The sequence below is a fragment of the Malaclemys terrapin genome, chromosome 5, assembly GCF_027887155.1.
Source record: "Malaclemys terrapin pileata isolate rMalTer1 chromosome 5, rMalTer1.hap1, whole genome shotgun sequence".
NCBI classification, from domain to species: domain Eukaryota; kingdom Metazoa; phylum Chordata; order Testudines; family Emydidae; genus Malaclemys; species Malaclemys terrapin.
The window spans coordinates 109,664,097-109,690,728 of NC_071509.1; the positions used below are offsets into that span (position 1 = coordinate 109,664,097).

General features: G+C 39.5%; 1 protein-coding gene across 2 annotated transcripts in view; it reads right to left on the reverse strand.

Moving 5' to 3' along the window:
• Positions 1–26,632, reverse strand: part of PPP3CA (protein phosphatase 3 catalytic subunit alpha) — a 305,071-nt gene that overhangs the window by 67,241 nt on the left and 211,198 nt on the right. For both annotated transcript variants that reach the window (XM_054029504.1, XM_054029505.1), the window contains exons 4-6: positions 9,418–9,529; positions 7,779–7,924; positions 1,167–1,306 (exon numbers count right to left, since the gene is read on the reverse strand). In XM_054029504.1, the coding sequence (XP_053885479.1) occupies positions 1,167–1,306; positions 7,779–7,924; positions 9,418–9,529 (398 nt within the window). The remainder of the gene's footprint in view (positions 1–1,166; positions 1,307–7,778; positions 7,925–9,417; positions 9,530–26,632) is intronic.

Genomic DNA, 26,632 nt, shown 5'->3' on the forward strand with positions numbered 1-26,632 from the left:
ATTCACTCTGGTTTTCAAATGCATTTGTACTCGTTTTGCATTCACCTTCCAGGAATAGTTGCACACTTAAGTTTCACTGGCATGAACATTCCTGGAAAGCCAATTTCAAAGCTATATATGCATAGAAATCAAAATTTAAATTCAAAACCATGGAAAGGTGCACCAGAAGTGCTGGTGTACTCATTCAGCCAGGGAAGAAATATAATATCCTGTACTGTATCTGACCAACCACAATTAACCAACACTCATATCATGAATTTATCACAGAGAACTGTTCACAATCAAATTGACCGAGTGTTAAAAGTTTGCAAAATATTTAAAAAAAAAATAAAAAATAAAAAAATCCCAATTGCTTATAGCAGGGGTCGGCAACGTTTGGCATGCGGCTCGCCAGGGTAAGCACCCTGGTGGGCCGGGCCAGTTTTATTTACCTGCTGATGTGGCAGGTTCGGCCGATCGCGGCCCCCACTGGCCGCGGTTCGCTGTCCCGGGCCAATGGGGGCGGCGAGAAGCTGCGGCCAGCACATTGCTCGCCTGCGCCGCTTCCCACCGCCCCCATTGGCGGGACGGTGAACCGCGGCCAGTGGGGGCCGTGATCGGCCGAACCTGCCGCGCCTGCAGTTAAATAAAACTGGCTCGGCCCACCAGGGTGCTTACCGTGGTGAGCTGCGTGCTGAACGTTGCCGACCCCTGGCTTATAGGTACAGAACAGAAAAAGATTCAAGATTCATTGTCTAAATTATTTGCTCAGCTCCGAAGTTGACCAAGTAGCAAAGAATTTCATCCTAAACTCAAATTATCACAACTATGTCAGATTCCTAGTATAAAGTTTTAAGTTTAGGAGCCACGCATGTTTCATATCAACTCTTAACTATCATTTCAGCACAGTGGATGGTGAGATCTTTTAATGACCAACATTCAAACCTACCTTAAAACTTCTCTAATTAAAAAGTCAACATTATTTCCAGAAATTGTAGAGCAATTCAACAATGGCAAACAAAGAACTGAAAATAAAACAAAGCCCATACAACAATATAGGCCCCACTCCCAAACACACACTATTATGATTAGAAGAACGGTACAGATTGCAAGCAAGCACATAACATCCATGATTCCAATTGTTCATCTAGTCAGTAGAGAATCATTAATTAAGGAAATGACCCTACCTGTAGAAGTATGAACACCCTCTAACTGTGTTGTGAGTAAAATGTTCCTGAGTCTTCTCATTTCCAAAGTCCTCTAGGGGATCTGACCACAGGATATCACACATAGGTCCATATGCAGGTGGCTCCTTGAATCGATCTAACTAAGAAAAATAAGACAGAAATACTAACTTTTTACATTTTATTATTTAGGAAGTTAAAAATATACATAGATTGGATACTAACTTATTATTAGGCATCCAGAAAACATCCATAAAAAACACATTAGTGATAAACCTGCAAATTGAGGCCCACAGCATTCTACAATTTGGGTCCCAGCTGCTCTCATCTTTAATATGGTGGATACTTGGATGACAATGGAGCTGGCACCTACAGCATAAGCGAGTCATATCTCTGCATTTAAAAGAGAAGGAGGACAGATGCTTTTGCTCCATTCTGTGCAATTGAAGCATGACTCTTTAGTTCCTGCCCTGCCGTGGGCAAATACTGGGTGACCTGCTGTATTTTAGGACTATTCATCCATCATGAAACTTGACTAAAGGAGCTAGGGACTTGTTAAGGGAAAATGACAACAGTCATACCAGGACAAATTTCTTTCAATTAAGATATATCTAATATAAAATTTTAAAGTACTGAGGCAATGGCACCGCACTGTAGCATCTCATAGCTTTCATTAACTTCTACTTTAACCTTATTTAGCTGCAGCAAAGAATCCCTCTTTCTTTCAGAATCTGTTAAAAATTAGCAAATTATACAGTTATACTGCAAACAAGACAGCATAAAAACTAGGAGCAACATTAAAAATTGATATCTTTCAGAACAAAAACTATATATAAGCACCCTGTAAAAGATATGTTTATAAATCAGTCTGACAAGTCTATCAAATTCTCCATTTTGTCTAGGAAGTGAAAGGCAATATAAGTGATTTTTCATTTTTTCCCACACTCAGTTAAAAAGTTTTTAATAAGAGAAGGCCTCTGCATTTCTACCTTCACATGCTCATCATGAAATATTCATCGCAAACCCACACTTCTAACTTGTTTCAGACCTCTAAATAATTCATGCCTTTGTAACTGTAATACAGCAAAATAAAATAACACATTCATAATTATGAAAAAACCTGCTGATTGCCATGGATGAATAGACTTGTTAATGAAAAAAATTCTGAAAATGTTAATGACCCTAACCTGGAATTTAAGCATTAAACAATTTTAACCTACCATTTTGCTATGCTGTGAAAACAACAAATTTTTAGCAAGAGACTATTTCTGTTTAATCAAAACTTTAGCTTGCAAATACAGCTTTACATTCATTAATTAAAATGCAGATAATGTTTTAATCAAATTGGTGTAAATGAAAAAGCTACTACTAGTGTATCAGTTTCTCACCATGATACAAAGTATTCCTGGCTATTACAACGATTTATTTAGTAGTTTCAAAGAATGGAAAAAAATGTGTATTTTTATTTGCCAATCTCCTTCAACAAGTGTTACAAATGTGAAAAATATTAATTTTGAATGGTTTCAATTTACACATTTGTAATATAAAATACTATATAAGATTTCTTTCAGTGCTGCATTATTGTGGGAGGGGGGAATCTCCCTAGACTAAAGAATAGGTAACAATGGAATTATGGAATTTAAACAGCGTAATGCTTGTTTTCATAAACCTTTATGAGGTTTAAAAACAAAATCTAACAAGACACTTAAATACAGGTATCAGTGTAACATACCTCACCTGAGATGTTAAAAATATTGGAGATGTTTTCATTTTGGAAGCCTATTCATCTCTGTGTAAGCTGACCATGTTTCTACATCTCTAACACACCACTGTGGTAGTGACTGGTTGTTGCATTAATACCTCCTTTGCTGGACTAATGGAGCACCATTAAAGGGACAGTCAGATTTAGAGAGATCTGATCTTCTGTCTCATTTTATTAAACCTGTCTGTCTGCAGGCTAAGCTTCCAGAGGTTGAAATATCTATGTATTTTTCTGGTCTGACAATCAGGGTCCAGACATCCCAGGGGGAAGAACAAGTGGTCCGAACCATAAAGAATAAGCAATTGAATCAACTGATTGTACATTATATTATTGTACTATATAAGAAAATATTGAGTAAGGTCTTTTATGAAAGCCAGTGACCACTGGTGATTGATACCATTCTGAAATGTATGCATTAACATTTTATGAGGAATTATAAATACTTACTGATATTATGCTTTGAAGTTTGTTATCAAACAACGAGAGAAACAGGTTCTCTCCCAACCAGGAAAGAAGGATCAATAATAGGCCTAAGGTTCAGCCAGTAGCTAACCCTCCTGCAGCATTATAAGCAGGGAAGTGTGACTCTGGGAGCCCCTGAATGCCAACTGGCAGAGGGATCCCCATATTGTAACTTATATCGAGCCTGAAACACTCATTGCTCCATAGTATGCATCTCAAAGGTGTCATGTAAACTGGTGATACGCTGATCCTGAAAATCATTGTATGATATATAAATGGACTGTATACATAAAGTTACAGATGTGTGCTGGAAATATGTTCTTAAGAGGTGTTTGGGAGGCAGAGCATGAATTCAGCCTGTCCTAGACAAAGAAATGTTGTTTCACAGCCTTGACTGTGCCTCCAATGCAAATTAAGCGAGGTGTGACCTAAGACAATGAAAGGCCCATTTACATGCAAGGTAAAACAAAGCCATCAGACAAGCAAGTGGGAGGAAGCTGATCACTTAATCTCAACCGGGGATGGAGCCTGCACCCACAGAAAGCCTTCCTGCCTTTGGAAACAGGGTAAATACACTGTGGTAAAATATAAACTGAGGCAAAAAGCCTATTTGTCACCCTTCACCTGAGAAGACAAAGAAACCAAGCACTTCGGGCTCTATATTGGATCCTGGCTAAGGACTGGCCAACTATGCTGCAAGAGTGACCATGGTGAGAAAACTTCTTTGGACAAAAGACTAGTTTGTCAAGTTGGATTTTAGTCTTAGAAGCATATTTTTACTTTGTACCCATTTCTATTTCAATTCTTTCTACTTGGTATCACTTAAATATCTGTTCTTTGTTAATAAACATAATCTTGTTTTATTACACAACCATTTCAGTGCATTGTTTCAAACTGAAGAATAAATTCCTCCATCAAACTAACAGGATGGTGCTGTGTACTGTCTCTTTAAAGGAGTAGCAAACTTGATAAGCTTTGAGAGTGCTACGGAGAGAGGGGCTGAGCACTGCAGGGGAGATGGTTTTGGGGCGACTTAGAAGTGGAAGGACTCTTGGTATCACCCTGCTGCAAGGGGTAACCAGGCTGGTGGAGGCCAGGGTGAGGTCATTGTGCTGCAAAGCAGGCTGCTGGTGTCACAGTTCTGAGCCAAAGCTGTGCAGCACAGAAGTATCCAGGGTTACAGGGCACATGGTGACACAACCCCTTAACTGGTCTGGGTGAAACCCCAAAGCATCACATATGGCTCTGTCACTCTTGTACCTGAAGGCTTTCCAAGTAAACTGAAATATAAACGTATTTCTCTTTCCCCTCCTTAGCCTGTAAGGGTATGTCCGCACAGCCTGCAGAAGTGAGCCACCACTCCCCGGTTAAACACTCAGTCTCTGAAGCCCATCCTCCTCCCTAGGCTTCAGAGCCCGGATTTCAGCTCAAAAGCCACAACTTCAAAGTGCAGTCTACACCAGGGGTTCTCAAACTGGGGGTCGGGATCCCTCGGGGGGGTCACGAGCTGTCAGCCTCCACCCAAACCCCGCTTTGCCTCTAGCATTTATAATTGTGTTAAATATGTAAACAAGTGTTTTTAATTTATTAGGGGGGGTTGCACTCAGAGGCTTGCTGTATGAAAGGGGTCACCAGTATAAAAGTTTGAGAACCACTGGTCTACACAATCATTTTTAGAATCTCGGCGCGAGCCCCACAAGCCTGAGTCTGTTGACCCAGGCAAGGAGGCTCACTTCTGCAGGCTGTGTAGATGTGCCAACAGAAAAATAGCTTGATAAATGTAGAGAGTTTTGTGCATTTGTGTAGCGTATTGAGGAAAAGTCAAAGAAATAAATTTTGCATTTAGTTAAAGTGGCTGCATCTGCAGTCATTTTCTCTCTTGTGGGAAGTGAACTCCACATTCTGGGTCCAGCTCCTATCCAAGTTCTGTGTCTGACATGCCAAAGCCTTCTCTCCTATTGCCAGACCATTTCATTGTTCCAATGGAACTTAGTTGTTGTGTGAAGTCAGTCTCAGAAAGAGAAAAACAACTCAGGAAGCTAGGGTCAAGCCACGGAGGCCTTGGAATACCAGGGGAAAGATCTTGAACTGGAATCTGGATTCAACTGAGAATCACTACAGATAGTTGTGAGCCTGATATGTTCATAACAACCTTAGATTCTTCACTTGGCTCCATTGAGGCAGGGTGAAAAATTCCTAGCTCACCTCCTCAACTCCAGTGGTTATTTCTGAATGGCCTCACTAGCTTCTAAGTGTGATCTTTTAGACAGTGAATCTAGACTAGAGACAGTTCACAATACAAAGTGTCTTTTAAAAGGAGGATTTTCCGAAGTGCTCAGGATTGGCCTCACTCTGCTCTGCAATGGAAGAAGAGTTAGGCCAAAACTAAGGTCTTTTGAGAATCCCACCCTAAGGGTTAGGTCAAGAGAAATGAAATTACCACCCTTAAAAGGAAAGGGGGGGAAAAGTAAATTTCCATTGCAATTCACATGCAAGGCTCTTTCTAATGCCAGCAACTGCAGATCTATTACTGATAACAAGCAGAAGACATCTTGCATTACATCGCATTGGAAACAGACAGAAAGGTTGCAGAAAGAAATCACCTTCCAGTGAGAATGACTGGATTTCTTGCAAGCAGCAGCCAAAACATTCATTAAGCCACCTCAGGAGGTCCCTGGATGCACACAAGGAATAGACCAAGAACAGACAGTTTGGAAGGATTTTTTCCAAAAGCATTATTGACCTTGCCTGAGAGGGATATGGCCCTTCAGGGGAAAGTAGACTTGAATGGCACAGTGTAGTTAGTGAAGTAACTAAAAAATAACCTTTAGAAAGAGCCTTTGAATCAGGGAATCTGTACTGTTTATTCAAATGATGGCTAAGGAAAATGTGATTATCAGCGGTCACATATTACTCATCAAGCACTGAACACTGAATAAATGGTCTGCCATGTTATGCAATTAAAAGACAGCACACAGCAACATTTTCCTGGGAACTGAACTGCACAAATGAAAGGTTTTGGAAACATTTTTCACAATTGGGGCAGGTCTTCCAAGGGACAAATGTCAAGAAGAATCAGTATCATTTTCACTGTCACAGCAGAACTGGAGACTGTTCTACTTGGAAAAAAATGCAAGACAAGAATCACAAAGATTCTGTCTCTCCAAAGACAGGACTCTTGTCCAGGTAACCCTGGCCATCAGACTCCTCAGTTTACAGAGAGAAAATTTTGCAGGGTAATTCAAAGCAATACTGACAGTTAGATAGTAGGGAACGAAAGTAAATGAGCATGTCCTCCCTCTGTGGTAGAAAATCAACCTCCTAAAGCATATTAAGTGTTCTACAGACACTCACATCTAACAAGGCAATCCCTGGTTCCCATTTCGACTGCCTGCATTTAGAGTATGTCATTAGTTTCACTACAAACACATTGCTGCTGCAATAGTATGATGGAGGTAAGACATATGGAGTGAGGCATTTCTTGCTTTCTCAGTTTGTTCCTGTCCACTTGTCTCAAGAAAAACTGATGCACTCTAGATTGAAAGGAGGGGAAGGAGAACACTGTTACTTCTCTGCTCCTCCGTAGCAGAGCCATACTGAGACCAGTAAGGCACAGAGCAGGTTACACAGGACACAGCTTGAGGCATGTCTAGTTGTCTTTTCACTGATTCTGCTACCCAGCCAATGAGAATAGCTTATCCGGTTCAGTTTTATATCTGAGGGTGCAAAAGTGAACACAGCGCCAGAATTCAAGAAAGTTCTGGAACAGATTTTCACATGCCAGGTACCCACTATTGCAACCAGATTTTCAAAATAGCTCAGCTCCCATTAAGGCACATAAATGAGGGCCAGATTTTTAAAAGAGCTCACTACCCATCTCTGAAGTTATTTTGGTTGCCATATAAAATCTATTATTATGTTTGTTGCAAGTATAGTTATATAAAAACCCACACATGTACACGTTTTATTTCTCCAAATAAATTCACAATACTCAATTATTTCAACCCACAATAAATAATCAACAGGATGCTTAAAATGTTCCAAAAGAAAGGAATGATCTAACGACTCCACATTCGACTATGCTTCCAAACTTATTTACTTTAAATTAATTTTTCAAAAAGCAAAGAAGATAAATCCTACATTTTATTACTAACAAAGATTTTGGAGGCTTCCTCAATAAAATAAAGGTCCAAATTTCCTTTTTTTCCTGTTTTAGAAAGACCAGAAAAGGACGACAGTGTTCAAGATTAGTTTGAATGCAAAGTGACAATGAAAAACCAATAACTTTCCCTATAAATCTTAAACAAATGAACTACATTAAAAAAACCCTCTCATTTTATGTTAATACATGGTTTTAATGTTTATTAGACTTGAACAGTACCCAGACTTACTTTTCTGATGTCATCTAAAGTGTTGATCTCTGGAGACAAGCCACCATGTACACACAGGAATTGTTGGTTCATCAGAGCAGCCAAGGGAAGGCAGTCAAAGGCATCCATGCAGGCATCATATACTCGTTCTGAATACTTTATTTTACCTTTTGGATAGTAAGATGGTATCAGAAGACGGTGTTCAGTATTTTAAAGAAAAAGATTACTGTAATTTAAGGGCTTGGTCCTGCTCTTAACTAGAAAGGGCCAACGGACTTCAATGGGAGTAGAACTGTATCATAAAATCCTAAATAATATTTTACAGAAAATAAATCACTGTGCATACTGAGTCCCCCCCCACATTTTGGGCACTAGAGATCTGGGTTACTTTTACATGCTGTTGGGAAAATTCTACATAATTTAATACAGATGAAACTACTAAGATTCTATAGAACTTCAACAGCATTCCATAGAAGTTAGTCTAAAAGCTTATAGAATTTAATACAGAATTTTTTTCTACAGAAGTGTTAAACCAACCAATTTAATACAGAATTATATTCCTGTTAAGAAATTGCATAGAAAGCTTTGAAATTCTGTAGAAAACTTATTATTCTCTACTAAATGATTTCCCATAAAGAACAGCTCTATGCAGAGGAATCTGAACTTTAACCCACATCCTTGTAATTAATTATGTGCAGAAACATCACTGTGAAATGAATGAGCTAATACAATGAATCCAAAATGTTAATTTACCAATATGCATATTAAACTCAGTAAACCATGGAGCATTTGAACCAATTAACATTTTTTCCCATCCTTTATGTTAAAGTGGGAATGTGGAACCATGCAATAGCTTCAGTTTATATTACTGCAGACAAAGGTTATTCATTGTGCAAATCAAGGTCTACAGCCAATAATCTTTGAAGTATTCCAGTATTCTTTAATACAATAAAGGAAAGAATGTCATAAAAAAAAAAAACTTACAAGAAATGCATGATACTGTATGTTTACACTTCCAATTTAGAAGGGAAAATGCCCTATATTAAGTAACAATCTTTTAAAGGGATTCTTAAGCTTTTTCATACCATAGATTAAATCTTAATTGAGGCGTTGCCTAACAAAACTACCTGCCCTCCCAACTGCATAATATCCCTGGTGGAGGACTACAATCCTACTCCAATCTACATTAGCTTACCTGGAAAGGTAATGTTAAGAAGTGTTATTTGTTCCGACCCCAAACTGAAGGAAGAGATGGTGCACCGTTGTACACTAAGAGACCAATGTTAGCAGACGCACCAAGACAATCATGCTTTTTGTTTTGTAGGCACACTAGAAGGAAGGAGCACAGAAGTGCAGAAACTGTGGCTTCCCCAACATCTACAGTATTTGATGAAGTTTCCCCAGGTATCTTTAGACTTCCCATGATTCAAGAACACAGTCCTTAACCCCTTCGTATTACCAATCCTTTCGCTTGTCCATTTTGCCATATGTTGAAACAGAGATTTTTGCATTATATTTTTCCCTTCAGTGGGTTTCCCCTTAAGAGAAGGATGGTTTAAGGATGCAAAATCATTGACATTAAGTACTACATGAGTACTTACTAAGTAACAAACAATTACAATGTAATATGGAAGAGGTTGTGAATTTAAAGCACACTTACATTCTTGTTTAAATGTGAAATACTCTGTTAAATGTCTACATTCATGATTCCCACGAAGTAAAAACAGTGTTTTGGGATAAAGGATTTTCAAGGCCCACAAATACAGCACACACTGTAAAACAAAAACAAAAACATGAAAATAGTCACAGTGATTGACAAAGGTATAAAATATTTTAGCCTTGTTTCAAAAGGTATACCCAGCTGTTCATATATTTTATGCAGGTTGTTTCTCATGCTTTAAGGTAGCTTCATAGCAATTATTAGGCTTCAATGTAGTTGTATACTCTTGCTAAGTGACATTTTCTTTTTACACACATTTGTGTACCACAGCTCCTGAGAATTATTTTCTTGCATGTCCAGGGAAAATAAGACCAATCTATCTTGGAGGGTTGGACAGAAATCTGCCACGGAAACCATTTCACAGGAAAATCTGCATTTCATGACAGAAGTAACAAAATATTGTCCTGGAACAATTTCGTAAGCACTTATGAAAAATCACTGAATTCATGAAATTGAAAAATTTGTATACAAAAAACTTGTAGTGAACACTGGCAGTTTTGCACGAGTCTGGAGTCAGTCAGTCAAGCAGAGTTAAGAGACCCATGGTTTGTCTAGCTCCACCCACCATGTGGACAGTGCTGGCAGGTTCTAGAACCTCGGGCAACAGGGTTTGGCAGGCAGCTTTCCAAAGTCTGGGGTGAACTCATGCCATAATCTTTAAATTAAGGTGCTCAGCACCACTGAAAATTCGACCCTTTTATAACAGTACATAACCACAGGCACACAGATTTGAAAATGTTAACCCAATTCAGTAATATTTGGGTTTTAATGAGATCAATGTCTGTTGCAGGAGAAAAAGAAAGTGCCTGAATTCAGGTTTTAGCATATACAGTAAAAAGACTTTGATTTAATCTACCAAATGTATATATTATAATTTTTTTTAAAATCTCACTTGTACTTCAACAGTATTTGGTTAATGATCTGGGATTTGAGAGAGTTTGGTTTTTGAAGAATTTCAATTTACACTTTGAAACCCTCACGCTTTTAGTGAACCATTTTTGGTGATTCCATTCTCGCTTATAATTTGACATTTCTTGATCATAAGGAGGAAGGGGATGAGGCTATTGATGATCTTTTTAATCTCTGAATGTTTCAGTTTCTACTTTGTTCCCTCCTATGTTAAAAATGAATTTAACTCTTTCATGCTCTTTGTAAAACACGCTATTTATTCTGTATCTATAGTTACATAAAACACGAACACCAAAGCGAATTTTCTCTTGAGTTTAGGGCTAAGTATGTGTAAAGGTCTGGAAGCTTGGAGTTTATACACACAAATTTTCCTGCTTCCCTCCCGGAGGTTTGGAGTGCAGTAAATAAAAGGAGCAGAGAACGCTACCTACAGAGCCAGTAGATCCTGGGAATTCTGGCACAGAACAACTCCCTCAGACTGGAGAGCCTGCATCTACACAGCACGCTTCTCAGCTCACCCAGCCTCCTTTCATCCCCTGGACAGTACTACCACCACCACCTTCTTGGGGGTGCGGGAATGGGAAAGGATGTCAAAGTGCAGAGGTAGAAACCAGGTAAATTAAGTCAGACATCAATCAGTATTAAATTACTGTGGACATCTTGGAGGGTTATGTGCATATGGGGAGGCAGAACTCAGCAATCCTAGGGTTCACATCTACCCACACAGAGAGTACCTCTGGGGAGCCTTCTGCAGGTTTCTGCATCTGTAGGGACTCTTTGAGGATTACACTTAAATGAGGATAGAGGTCTGATCTCAAAGGATCAACATTAATTTTATCTGAATAGCTTGACCACGACTGCATCTTTTGGCTTTATCATGTGTTCAGGAGTTCTTGAACGCTTTGATCTCTTTGGGTGTGTTACACTGCTTAAATCCCAAAATATCAAGCAGTGCTAAGAAAAGGAGCTGAATGTCACACACGTCTAGATTACAGTGAGAGAAAGAGAGCTCTAGTTTTTGAAGTTAACCTCAGGCTATGGCTCTTGCCGAGTCATCTTATCTTTTTTGATACTTCAAAAATTGGGACAAACACTGCCCACAGACTTTATTTCATATGAGAGATGCTTTGTTAATAAAAAACTAGAGGAGTGTAAGCCTTCTGGACCTCTTCCATAATCTATCTATACTGTGAAGAGGTTTTTCAATGTTTTTTTAAACAGGACAAGAAATTTGCAAGATTCAAAAAGTAATTAGACACATACACACACAGAGATAACAGAATATCCAGCGTTATAACAGTTGATGCAAAAAGATGAGTTTTGGGAGGGAGATAAAGATTGTCTTAAGCCTGGAACATGGAGGTTTTAGCTATTAAGTATTAGGGGGAGACTTCCTTGAGGCGACAGATTACCTCACATTTACCAATGGTGTGGTTTCTTGCATCTTCCTTTGATCTCTCTAGTAACAGCCAGTCAGACAGAATACTGGACTAGATGACCTCCTGATCCAATCGGGGAAAGTCCTTTGTTCTCTGATACTGTTACGCAATTCAAGCCTAACATTTAAATTATATTATTTTTACCAAAATTTTACAATAGCTAATAGGTTGGGTTTTTTTAAGGTCCAAGTGTTACTTTTAGAGTTAACCTTCCTCTATATTATTTGCATCCCAAACATTGTATCACTGTGCTAGTGAATGAGAACAACTACTTGATAAACCTATTTTCTCTGTACAGACTAAATGAAATGCAAACTGAATGGTGGAAAAAAAGGGGCCTAATTCTCTACTGCCTTGCACCTGATGTAATCATTTACATCTCAGCACAGTGGATCAGCATTCACATGGCACTCCCTGTTAGTACCCAGCCCAGAGAAGCTAATGATCCAACTGGCAGACCAAATTCAGTGAAGATTCCTGGTCACGTGCCACGTGAGGCATGTTGGGCGTATGCTAAGAAGAACAATGACTGTTGAGAACATGTAAAAAACAACCATTCTGATTTCCTAACATTTTCTAGCCACTTTGCAGAGTTGTTAATGACTCCAGAAGGTGCAAAACTGGAGAACTGATTTACATCAGCTGAGGATCTAACCCTAGCTATTTAAAATTCCCTTCAGTTTTAAGAGTCCACAGTATTATTAAGGAGACAAAATAGGAATTTTGTTTTTTGTAAACATGATTAAAAACTGAAAGTATTCCTTTAACTACAAAATGATACACTCCCTCTTGGGGTTTTGCATGAAGAATATGCATTATTTATATTGATTTTCCTCTGTGGTCCTTTATGACAATTTATAGCAGTGACCTCCCAGTCTGGTCACTGATAATAGAGCTCTGAACTGTTTTCATATGCTTGCAGACTGAGTTTATAAAAAATGGTGAAGTATTTAAAATATAACCCAACAAACTGCATCATGTAGTTTATGCTTAGTGTCTTTCAGTTTTTCTATAAGAAACATGCTGAATTTATAAAAGTGAAAAGGTGGCTTTTCTACCTACCAGCTAAAAGTCAAGTTGTTTTTCCCCCCATCATATGCATCATCATCACTAATAATAAATTCTGCAGTAATGAAGCCAGGGGTTTCCACAAGCTTAAATTTTCACACCAATAGTGATTTTCAGTGCCCAACTTGAGACACCTTAAAAGGGGCTTGATTTTCAGAGGGCAGGTGTGCTTAGCACTTTTGGAAAATCAGGTTACTTTAAGGCGTCTCAAGTTAGGTACCAAAGACTACAAAAGCCACTGTTGAAAATGTAGGCCAGCATATTAACATTATGCCCTCAGAGACATTTGTGTAACACAGCGTCTCAAAATTCTAATTTAGTGTGCTATTTTACTGATTAGCAGCCAGCTCACTCCCTCTTTTCCCTCAGGAAATTTTTGGAAAGTGTAGGGGACAATTTCCTGGTGCAAGTGCTGGAGGAACCAACTAGGGGCAAAGCTTTTCTTGACCTGCTGCTCACAAACAGGGAAGAACTAGTAGGGGAAGCAAAAGTGGATGGGAACCTGGGAGGCAGTGACCATGAGATGGTCGAGTTCAGGATCCTGACACAAGGAAGAAAGGAGAGCAGCAGAATACGGACCCTGGACTTCAGAAAAGCAGACTTTGACTCCCTCAGGGAACAGATGGGCAGGATCCCCTGGGAGAATAACATGAAGGGCAAAGGGGTCCAGGAGAGCTGGCTGTATTTTAAAGAATCCTTATTGAGGTTGCAGGAACAAACCATCCCGATGTGTAGAAAGAATAGTAAATATGGCAGGCGACCAGCTTGGCTAAACAGTGAAATCCTTGCTGATCTTAAACGCAAAAAAGAGGCTTATAAGGAGTGGAAGATTGGACAAATGACCAGGGAGGAGTATAAAAATATTGCTCAGGCGTGCAGGAGTGAAATCAGGAAGGCCAAATCACACTTGGAGTTGCAGTTAGCAAGAGATGTTAAGAGTAACAAGAAGGGTTTCTTCAGGTATGTTAGCAACAAGAAGAAAATCAAGGAAAGTGTGGGCCCCTTACTGAATGAGGGAGGCAACCTAGTGACCGAGGATGTGGAAAAAGCTAATGTACTCAATGATTTTTTTGCCTCTGTCTTCACGCACAAGGTCAGCTCCCAGATTGCTGCACTGGGCAGTACAGCATGGGGAGAAGGTGGCCAACCCTCTGTGGAGAAAGAAGTGGTTCGGGACTATTTAGAAAAACTGGACGTGCACAAGTCCATGGGGCCGGATGCGCTGCATCCGAGGGTGCTAAAGGAGTTGGCGGGTGAGATTGCAGAGCCATTAGCCATTATTTTTGAAAACTCATGGCGATCGGGGGAGGTCCCAGATGACTGGAAAAAGGCTAATGTAGTGCCCATCTTTAAAAAAGGGAAGAAGGAGGATCCGGGGAACTACAGGCCAGTCAGCCTCACCTCAGTCCCTGGAAAAATCATGGAGCAGGTCCTCAAGGAATCAATTATGAAACATTTAGAGGAGAGGAAAGTGATCAGGAACAGTCAGCATGGATTCACGAAGGGGAAGTCGTGCCTGACTAACCTAATTGCCTTCTATGATGAGATAACTGGCTCTGTGGATGAGGGGAAAGCAGTGGATGTGTTATTTCTTGACTTTAGCAAAGCTTTTGATACTGTCTCCCACAGTATTCTTGCCACCAAGTTAAAGAAGTATGGGCTGGATGAATGGACTGTAAGGTGGATAGAAAGCTGGCTAGATCGTCGGGCTCAACGGGTAGTGATCAATGGCTCCATGTCTAGTTGGCAGCCGGTTTCAAGTGGAGTGCCCCAAGGGTCGGTCCTGGGGCCGGTTTTGTTTAATATCTTTATTAATGATCTGGAGGATGGTGTGGACTGCACTCTCAGCAAGTTTGCAGATGACACTAAACTAGGAGGCGTGGTAGATACACTAGAGGGTAGGGATCGGATACAGAGGGACCTAGACAAATTAGAGGATTGGGCAGAAAAAAACCTGATGAGGTTCAACAAGGACAAGTGCAGAGTCCTGCACTTAGGACGGAAGAATCCCATGCACTGCTACAGACTAGGGACCGAATGGCTAGGTAGCAGTTCTGCTGAAAAGGACCTAGGGGTCACAGTGGACGAGAAGCTGGATATGAGTCAACAGTGTGCTCTTGTTGCCAAGAAGGCTAACGGCATTTTGGGCTGTATAAGTAGGGGCATTGCCAGCAGATCGAGGAACGTGATCGTTCCCCTTTATTCGACATTGGTGAGGCCTCATCTGGAATACTGTGTCCAGTTTTGGTCCCCACACTACAAGAAGGATGTGGAAAAATTGGAAAGAGTCCAGCGGAGGGCAACAAAAATGATTAGGGGTCTGGAGCACATGACTTATGAGGAGAGGCTGAGAGAACTGGGATTGTTTAGTCTCCAGAAGAGAAGAATGAGGGGGGATTTGATAGCAGCCTTCAACTACCTGAAGGGGGGTTCCAAAGAGGATGGAGCTCGGCTGTTCTCAGTGGTGGCAGATGACAGAACAAGGAGCAATGGTCTCAAGTTGCAGTGGGGGAGGTCCAGGTTGGATATCAGGAAAAACTATTTCACTAGGAGGGTGGTGAAACACTGGAATGCGTTACCTAGGGAGGTGGTGGAGTCTCCTTCCTTGGAGGTTTTTAAGGCCCGGCTTGACAAAGCCCTGGCTGGGATGATTTAGCTGGGAATTGGTCCTGCTTTGAGCAGGGGGTTGGACTAGATGACCTCTTGAGGTCCCTTCCAACTCTGATATTCTATGATTCTATGATTCTATGATTCTTAGCTATGTTGGTTCTACCTTAGCAACCGAAGTAAAACATCTTTTAGCCAAAGTAGTCAGTTAGGACTGAACACACAAACAGGAAGCAGGTCTGTTGAACAAGAAAGTACCATATACATAGTTGCATTTCAGAATCGAAACATACTTTAATGTCACAACATTTAAACCTGACCTTTCCCCTCTTGTAAATGTAATTGTGACTAAGTTATATTTTGTTAGTATAAATCTGTCATTAAATGGTGAGACTCAGGTTTCCTATCACTGAAATCTGCTAGTTATTCTTTGGTTAAAGAGGCCACCTTTCCCCATTGAAGGTTTGTGTTTCTTTCTAAAGAAGACATTTTATTCTAATTATAAGCCTGGTGATTTTTCTCTATGCAGATACCAGGCAGATCTGACCACACTGTATACAGAATCATAGGATTAGAAGGGACTACAAGGGTAATCTAGTCTAAACCCCTGCCAAGATGCCGGATTTGTCTAAATATGGTTGATGACAAGGTTTTATTAAAACCTGAGCAGCATCTTTGTCTTCTGGGCATTTCCTTTGTTTTAGTCACTCCTCATCCACCGTGCTCCCTCAGAGCCCCATATGCTACAATGGGGTGGCAGTGTTCTCTCCTGGTTAGAATGCAGCACAATGGAAGGACTGCTTTGTTTTGCCCGTTGTTTGCCACTGACTCAGGGTGTGACCTCAAGCAAATTTCTTAATGTTTTTGTGCCTCAGCTAACAAGTCTGCCAAATGTAAATCACAATATTGATTTCCTCAGAGGGATGCTGTGAAGCTCACTTAATGTTTGCTGAGTGTCTCCAGTTCTCTGGATGAAAGGTGGTATAGAAATGCTAAGTGTTTATTATTACTATGGTGAAGTGGTCTCACCAAGGTTCTTATTAAATGTAGCCATATCATGCGGAAGTAATTTAAATTAAAAAAAATCATATTTAAAATAAAGTTTTGACAGGGTCATCCATCACTGATATCTGTGCAGTCTACTTAATGCCTCTTTTATTTAACAGTTAGATGTTGTGGATTATTCCTAAATCTATCTTTGAGGCTTTGAGAAACATCAGAAAGACCCAACATTGCCAGTATCTAGCATTCAAAATTCATGAGTGAGATGCTGAAAAGTCACAAGCTTGTTTTAATCATCAGGGGAATTTAAAAAAATGGATTATTTTTATTTGCCTTCGGGTTTTTGATCATGGTTTCTAGTTTTTAGGATCATGTTTTAAGGATCACGTTTTCCTCCATAACCATAAGGGCTAGAAACTAACTCTTTTATAAAAAAAAGCTGAGATTCTCACATAACAACATGACTCCAGGAGCTCGAGCTTTTAAAAAATATTAACTTGTGATAAAAATCATGAGAGCTGGTAATACGGAGGAATTTACAAAACTAGATAAATGGGCAACACAATAGCAGATGATAGTCACTGTGGATAAGTGCAAGGTATTGCACATTGAAAGGAATAATGTGAGCTATACTTGCGCTCGTCTTTTTAACAATCCTTTATTTAATCTCTAAAGGACTGTGGACAGTGTATTATCAGCATGGCCCCTTAACTTTAGATTTATATGTAGACAAAGCCCAAGTTAAAAGTTGTACCATTTTAAGTATACCAGTAAAAGTGGTAAACACCTCTAGTATGGAGGCAGTTATATCGGTATAAAAATGTTTATACTGGTATAAGTTATGGAAAGGGGAATACACTATATTAATATAAGGTACCTTTAGACTCATAACTGCGCCAGCACTGTAAGTAGTACTGGTATCACTCTTCTGGTTTAAAAAAAAGAAATCACACCGCTATCTGAAATATTTATACAGATACAAAATCTGTGGGAGACCAGCCTTCAGCTCTTGTCCTACAGAGGAAGAGGGTGAAATTCTGAACTCACGGACGTTAATGGCAAAATTCTCATTGATTTTAATGGTGCCAAGATTTGAGTGTGTGTAGGAGTGGGGGCATGCAGAAGGGTCTGTCTCTTAACTCAAGTTCTGCCTGAGGTTGGGGGGGGGGAGGAGGGGGCTTGTAGGAACTGGCGTTTCTCTAGTGACGTAAGTTCGTGTTGAGTTGCCTTTTTGTGAATTTCATTCTGTTTTATCTTGTGTCATTTTATATCTGCTGCACATGCATCCAGAGGTTACATTAGGCATATTTACAATTTAAAAAGGCAAAAGAATTGTGTTGCCGCTGTTGTGGAATTTTTCATCTTCCCTTGTGAAATCTACAATGTAGCCAATCCTTCTCCCCCACTCACTCCCCGGGCCAGAATCCGAGTAGTTTTTATTTTAATGTGTTATTTGAGAACCATATTTTAGACATTAAGTTTTATTTTTACCATCTGTTGAATATTCCCAGGCTGCTTTATCATCTTGTTTTGACACTTGCACGCTCCTTTATCACCTCTAGGCTTAGTTACTGAAATGCTTTCTTCTAACTGGTTTCCCATATGATTTTATTTTAAATGATCATATGCAAAATACTGCTGCTGCAGTTATTTTCCTTTCTAACTGCTCAGCTCATGCAGTCCCTAGTTCATTTCTTAAAGAGAGACTCTTTTTAAAGCAAAACAAGGCGAGCTAACAAATAATCCAATTCATTTTCTGAAGTGCTTCACTTAGTTTTTTAAACAAATACTTTAGGAACTTCAATTGGAAGTTAGATTTCAGTCTGAACTTCTCTCGCTTGAATCAGGACACCTTTTTATTTTGTAATCCCAATTTTGTGCAATTAGGACCCCCGGTCAGGCTCAATTTGTCCCAGGGACATCTCTGCTTCTGCACATGGATTTATTCTGCAAACAGGGGTGATGGTAATGATGGGGTGGTCAGCTTCCTTCATTAAATAATCTCCCTCCCTTTCCTGTGGCCCACAAAGGGTTCTCTGTATGTTTACAATCTGCTCAGGAGAAAGGGGTAGGAAAAGCAGGCAGGGTATTAGGACTGCATCATCCTTCCACCTGCCCCCACGGAGATTACCTGGAAATCATAACAGAGCTTCATCTGTACCTTTTCCACTTTCTGCACATGGGAAGAACCCCTTCTCAGGAGGCTCTGCTAGCATAACTCCAACAGAGCTGCACTGCCAGGCATTGCAGGGAGTGGTGTGGGCCCTGAGAGATGGTGGAGACCGCATGGGGCCTTGGAGAAAGGGAGCAGCCTCTGAGAGTTTTGGGGACACACCTGTGACTCAGTCAGTGGGTGTGGAGAAAGCAAACCTCCTCCTCCCATTATTGGGGAAGCTCCATGAGGAGATCTTCTTGGAGATGAGCTAAGCTTCATTCTTTGCTTAGGCAAAACTCCCATTTGATGTCAGGCTAATTGAAAGCCTGTTGCTTCTTCATTAATGTACACTGCGTGGTGATATCATTGTTACCATACCCCGCCTTGGAATATCGGAATTGAGTCTGCTATTGTTCAGCGATACAGAGGACATTGACTTGCCCTGAAATAAAGAGATGTTTCAATCTGGGCTTCTGTGCAATTTGAAAATAGACCATTTTGGATCTAGGATCCTTCACCAAAATTGGTGAAAAAAAAAAAAAAAGACCCCATGGAACTAGAATTGTAGGCATTGGGAAAGATCTCTGCAATATGCAGAGAAGAACCTTGGATATTTAAGGTATTTCAAGAACAGCCTTATTCACTCTGCCAAAAAGAAAAAAATAAACACTTCACACAGGAAATCTCATCTCCCAGCCCAAAAATATTTATTGAGAACTAAGCTGTTTACTGGAAAACAGATTAGAGAATTCAGGCTACAAGGAAAGGTTAAAGGCACTTACTTCCCCCACACGGCACTGGAAAGTGGGTGGGGGGGATTTGGGAGATAATAAAAATCTTTTTTCAGCATTCAGTTAAAAAAAACAAAACGTATTTACCCAGAATGTACTTGACAACAGTATTTACTTGTATGCATCTTATTTCTTGGAAGCTGTTGATAAATAATTTTAAAAGGCTGATTTCACATAAGGATTTAAAATTTCAGATGCTTCTCTAAACCAATTTTGGTCTGGAAGTCAGAGTGGAAATTTCTGAAGATCAGGCTCTTCCCCAAGATTTCCAAAACGACTTGGTTCACGCTGGGAATACCAAGGGCCAGTTTCTTCTGCAATTTCAGAGACTGTTTCCAGATGATATACCAGCAAAAGCAGAAGTATGTAAATTTATGACCCTCAAATACTCATTTTGTTTGTTTTGAAGTTTGAGACAATTTTTATTTTGTCTGAACTGTTTTGCCAAACCTGTCAAAAATGCTTAAAATTTCTCTAATGAAATTTGATGAAAGATTTAAGCCTCTATATATTTCTGAGTGAGAGCAAGGATGGGCAATTATAAAATTTCATTTAAATAAGTATACAATATTACTGCATTAAATTTTGCGTACATTATAGTTGTCAGGGTTTTTTCCCCCTAAGAGTTTGGTGAAAAGCACCATATAAATATATATACATATGATATGGCATAGGCTACTAGGGATTTGACCTTCTGGATGATTTAAGAGAATTAAGAGTTTTCAGATCGATATCAAAACTTTTGACCTGTTTCCTGGCTCTAGGTACTGTTAGTGCAGAGTCACTCATGTCACCACTATTTTTTGGATTTAAAAGTACTGGCCTGTGTTATTCATTTGGGTCAGTTTTATTTATGACTGGACTGACTTTGCTTGAAAGGGCAAATTGAGAGCTCTATACTGCACTGTTAAAAACCTGAAACGTTCCACAAACACGGAAATGTTATGAGTAGTTAGAGTCTAGGAAATGAGTTTACCTAATCAGATGTTCTAATTTGCAGAAGATTGTTATTCTACGTAAAGAAGCACTAAGGAACAACCAAGGGAAAAGAAAAGATAGATAATTGGTGGAGAAAGTCTCAGTCAGTCACAAGAGACTATGCCTTGTATCATTCTATCTAGAAAATAAGCACGCTCGTTCGTTTCATCCGCCTATGATAACTTGTCTTTTAGGCCTTGATCCTACAAAATCTTAACTGTGCTTAATTTTGCACACGTGAACATGCTCACTAATGTCAAAAGAAATACCAATGTGCCTAAAGTTAAGCATGTGTGTATGTCTTTGGAAGACTGGGGCCTCTTGGCTGTAAACTCTGTGGGGTAGGGACTCAATTTAATATACATCTTTACAATATCTAGCATAATGGGGTCCTAATTTGGTTGAAGCCTTTACGTTCTACTGAAATAGAAGATTAATAAATAGTAGTAGTTATTATTATTATTGTAGGAAGCAGCAACAATTTGACACCTATACAATAACTCTTATTCGCTGGGCATTTCCTCTCCTAGGTTAGTTTTTAACTCATTCTCTCATCCCTGCAAGCTCCATTCACTTCAAAATAACCATTTCTCCTGAAAACATTGCAAGTGCAGAAGATAGGAGGAAATCTAGATTGAAAAAAGCATATTATATATATTGCAATAGCTGGATAGTAAAACAAATTTTAATTGTTTATTAATATTTATCCAAGGAGGAAGCCAAACTCAAGCAGCTTAATGGGACCAAGTTGGAGGGCCCAGATAATCTCCATCCAAGAATATTAAAGGAATTGGCACATGAAATTCCAAACAATACCAAGGATTTTTAATGAATCCATAAACTCACTGGTCATATCCTATAACTGGAGAATTGCACCTATATTTAAGAAAAAAAAGTGACCAGCAAGTTTGACCTCAATTGTATGAAAGGTCTTGAACAAATGTTGAAAGTGAGAGTAGTTAAGGACATAGAAGTAAAGACTAATTGGGACAAAAAAACAACATGGTTTCACAAAAGGTATATCATGCCAGACTAACCTGATCACTTTCTTTGAGAAGATTACTGAAATCCAGGTAGATAAGATCTAGAAAATCAGTTAAGTATTTGGTACAGTCCCACATGGGACATTATTAGTTAAATTGGAGAAGATGGGATTAATATGAGAATTGAAAGGTGGGTGAGGAACTGGTTTAAAGGGGAGATTATAAAAGGTCATGATGAAAGGCAAACTATCAGGCTGGAGGGAGGTTACTAGTGGAGTTCCTTAAGGATTGGTCTTGGGACGGATTTTATTTTGCATTTTCATTAATGACCTTGGAACAAAAAAAAGGAGTGTTCTAATAAGATTTGTGGATGACAAAAGTTGGGAGATATGGCCAATATGGAGGAGGACTGGCATATCATTCAAGAAGACTTGGACAACCTTGAAAACGGAAATAATAGAAATGGGATGAAATTTAAAAGGGCAAAGTCATGCACTTAGGGATTAACAACAAGACTTTTTTTTTTGCTATAAACCCAGGTACCAGTTGGAAGTGACAGAGGAGGAGAAAAACCTCACTGTACTGGTCGATCACAAGATGATTATGAGCCACCAATGTGATGTGGCTGTTAAAAAAGCTAATCCTAGGATGCATTAGGTAAGTATTTCCAGTACAGATAGGGAAGCGTTATTGCCATTATAAAGGCATCGATGAGACCTCATCTGGAATACTGTGCGCAACCTTGGTCTCCCGTGTGTGAGAAAAAAGAATTCATCCTGAGCCAAGTTCAGACGGTGGTCTACTAGGATGAGAGAAATGGAGAACCTACCTTATGAGAGGAAACTTAAGGAGCTTGGTTTGTTTAGCCTAACAAAATGAAGGTGGAGGAGATTGAATGTTTTCTATTGTTAGATCACAGGGATAAACACCAGGGAGGGAAAGGAGTTATTTACGTTAAGGGCCAATGTTGGCACAAGAACAAGTGGATATAAACTGGCCATCAATAAGTTTAGGCTTGAAATTACATGAGGGTTTCTAACCATCGAAGGAGTGATGTTCTGGAACAGGCTTCCAAGGAGAGTATCGAGGTCAACAGACTTAAGTTGCTTTAAGACTGAGCTTGATAAGTTTATGGAGGGGATGGTATGATGAAATTGCCTACAATAGCCTATGGCCTGTCCATGACTGCTATTAGCAAATATCTCGAACAGAGGGGTATGGGACATAGAGGGGGAGAGCTGAGTTACTACAGAGAATTCTTTCTGAGGTGTCTGGTTGGTGCGTATACCACATGCTCAAGGTCTAACTGATCACCATATTTGGGGTCAGGGAGGAATTTGCTCCCAAGTCAGATAGGTGAAAAAACAAACAAACAGAGTCTCTGCCATCCTCTGAAGCCTGGGGCACAGGTCACTTGCCGGTTTGAACTAGAGTACCTGGTGGATACTCTAACTTGAAGTATTTAAATCATGATTTGAGGACTTCAGTAACTCAGCCACAGGGTATTGGTCCTACTCCAGGAGTGGGTGGATGTGCCCTGCAATGTGTAGGGGGTCAGAACAGATGATCATGATAGTCTCTTCTGGCCTTACAGTCTAGAATATGCCTAGAGATTTTATTGTGCTAAGCAGCATCAACTATATTTTAATCAACACAAAATGTCTATTTTTGTTTATTCTACATACTCACATTTAATAGATACGCAGTGTGCTTTAATCTCTTCCCTTTGCATTTTCAAATTCCTTCCTCCTACCCTATGCAATTTCCAATTCTGTTTGTAATGATAATGGCTTACATTTATATAGCACCTTTCATCCAGAAGGATTCTGAATACCTGGCAGCCTACACATAGGGATAATTTCGCCCACCACAGAAACTCAGCCAGGTCTGAACTGCATTGTGTCAGTTTCAAACTGCTGTGTGTTGTGCAGTGGAAGGCAGAAAGTGACATGTTTTATTTGTATTTCATTAGTACATTGGCCCACCTTTTTATTCTATTTGGAAGCTGCAAGAAGGCTTAACAGCCCCTTATCTGCACTGTCCAAAATAAAAAGGGAGGTTGGTGGGAGTGGGGAGAGCTCAGCAATGATCTGTAGCACAGACAAGCTCAGGCATTTTTACCATCATGTCATCTAAGCCTGCTCACAGTTGCACTGTGGTAAATGACAGGTCCTAAATTTGCCACAGCAGATGCAATTTAAGTCTTCATTACTTAACTGGATCTCTGACCATGTAACCTACGTCACGTTAGACAGACTCCACTTTCTATTAAAGCTCATTCCAGGAAAATTATCCTCTTGATAATATCCTCGAGAGAGTTGATGCTTATCTCGAACAGTGTAAGGCAACCAAAGCGTTCTTTTTCATATCTTTCTAAATTTGCTATAGTAGCTACTGTTGATGCTGTCTCTGGAAGATGGGTCCTGTATGCTGCAGTTCATTAGTCTAGACTTAGACCTTTCTCTATGCATCCATCCTATCTATATTAGCACTAGCTACTGTTGAAATACTAGCTATCTAGACTGGTTAATTTGGCGTCTACAAGATGAGACACGACACTCCACACTGTTTTTTGTTGTGAAGTTGATCAGGACAGATTCAGAGTGAAGACTGCTGTCTACTGAATCACCAAAGTCACTTCTGGCAAGACCTGTATTTTACCATAAGGCTCCTGCCCAATTATTAACCTAATTCAGCACGCTTAACATAAATCTGGTGGTAGGCCAAAGCAGCAGAAACCAGATTACTTCTTTTCCTTCGTGACTTTCCAGTTCTGTTTGCCTTAGAATTTTGTTCTGGCACTTTTCACCATAGTATCTGAATGCCTTCCATATTACTAGAGTGGCAAAGTGAGGTAGCTAGTGGGATTTGACAGCATCTTTGGATTTGGATTTGACAGCATCTTTGAGGGAAGCAAAGGGGATAAATGCCATTCTGGTGAGACAGAAAAACTTTCTCAAAAAGAGAAAGGTTTTGCAGCATGACTTAAAGCTGGTCAGAGTCTGTTCCTTCTTCATTTTTCCCCAGGATCATCTTTCTACCACCAAGTCCAGCTCCCTGCCTCAAGGTCGCCCAATACAACATTATTCCTGTGAACCACTTTCCCTTCCTTGTCAGCCACTTACTGAAAGGTGAGAGCGGAGAATCTGCAGTGTTTACTCCTGACTGAATTGCCCTGAATCAAAAGATGCTTGTGATTCAGAAATGTGGCTTTAAAACAAAAGCTGGTCCCTAATAAAAGTGACAGGAGCATGGAGTCAGTCAGGTGACCAGAAAAAAAAATATATTACTTTTTTAAGGATGAAACATCTATTTTTAAGGCTTAAAAATATAAGACAAAGAGTAATTTCTGAACCATGTAAGTGCCAGTTCACATATTTTCTGTGTGTTCATGGTAGCGCCCTATATGGGTGGATAAGTGGCACATTGGGATAGAAACACAATGTAAAATAGGATTTTACAAAATGTACATTCGCTGATTGGCTGACAGTTTAGTGAAGTCAGAAGTTTTTTTAATCATCTCTTTCATATTGTATTTAAGAATCATTCTTGTCTTGAAACTTGGGGGGTTTTGGGTTATGTCACTCGGTTGTAATGTAAACAGTTGAAATGTAAGACAAACACATTTATTCTAATTGTTACAGCTAAAATTGCATGCAACTGTAAATAAAATGTTCAGCTACCAAACAGTAATGAATTTAGGCTCAGCCCAAGTGTCTAGGATATATTAACTAAGCAAACATGATTCAAGGTGACAGACTGCTATATTGATGGTGTATGCAGTAAAGAAGTGGTTTTTGTAGTAGATGTTTAGAATATTATGGTATTAAGTTTTGGATAATACATTTTTATTTACAAAATGCCCCATGATTGAAAGATTTTATTACTAAAATAAATTTTAAGATGGACTAATAATGCAAACTATTTTTACAGAATCAAAAAAAGAGCCCCCTCAAATAAATCATACAATAAATACGTAAACTAGAGAGCAAATAAACGAGCCAGCTTTGCATACATTCTCTGCAAATGCTTTAGCTCTTTGTGACAGTATACTTCCAAAATTTTAGAAGGTAACAGTCTATTGTTGCAGGGACTACGTACTGAAAACACGTGAAATAGTGCTGTGCATTGGATGAAATGGCACACGAGGCTTCTGTGTAATCATATTATAATGAACTGGCCAGTGTTTGTGTGTGTACTGCTCCCTTCTAACCAATGGAATCAGAACTGCTGAACTGTGCATCATAGGGCCTATTCTACTAGTAATAACAGATAAAGGAGAGTCTCCTTTAATTCAAATGATAGGGGTCTGAACTTTTGGTGAAGGGGTATCTAATTCATATGTCCAAAGTTACTGTCATTTTGAATAACCAGTTATTTCATGGTGACTGCATCTGATCTGAATTTGGATTAGATTAAATTTGCCAGTTTTGAATTCAGATAAGCATTTGCCAATTTGAAAAAATAATCACTCTGCTGACTTGTCTAATAGCACACCCTCATTCTACAACTGGGTGCAGGAGGATGGACCCTTGTATCTGCACAAAATACCATTGTCTTCAATGGCGCTCTATGGGGGTGCAAGGGTCCTTCTGCATGGGAACAATTGCAGGGTCAGTGCTCTAGGCTGCCCATTAAAAGGCTTGTAGTTCAGATCTCTCCAAAATTTTATCGTAACTTTCCCTCCCCCGTGCTGATTGCCTGACTCCAATGCCTCCCACTCCTCCCTTTGTCTTTCCATTTAGCTAATTTCCCCTCCTCCCCCCTCCACAGCACTTTACCAAACCTCACCCAAAGGATTTAAATAAACCATTAAAAAAGTTAAAATAAATCATGGAACTAACATAACATTTGCAAACCATCACTCTGTTCACTCTGCTTGTTTATTATATCTCTTTGCCAACCCCTTTGTGTCCTGTCTATTTGGATTGTCAGCTATTCAGGGTAGGGATTGTCTCTTATTCTACGTTTGTACAGCACCTAGCACAAAGGAGCCTCATTCTCAGTTGGCTGATAGATAATAAACGTAATAAAACAAAAATAATTTGAAATTCAGATAAATGAAGAGTGAAATGCATTTTAATACATGAAGTGCTGGGTGGATTGATTTAATTAAACTATTTTAATCATGATTTAAATCAGCAAGCAGGACACCTTGATTTACATCATAAGTTTTAATTTTGTTTTGAAATTTTTAGTTATTTTCCTAAAGAAAGGTTGATT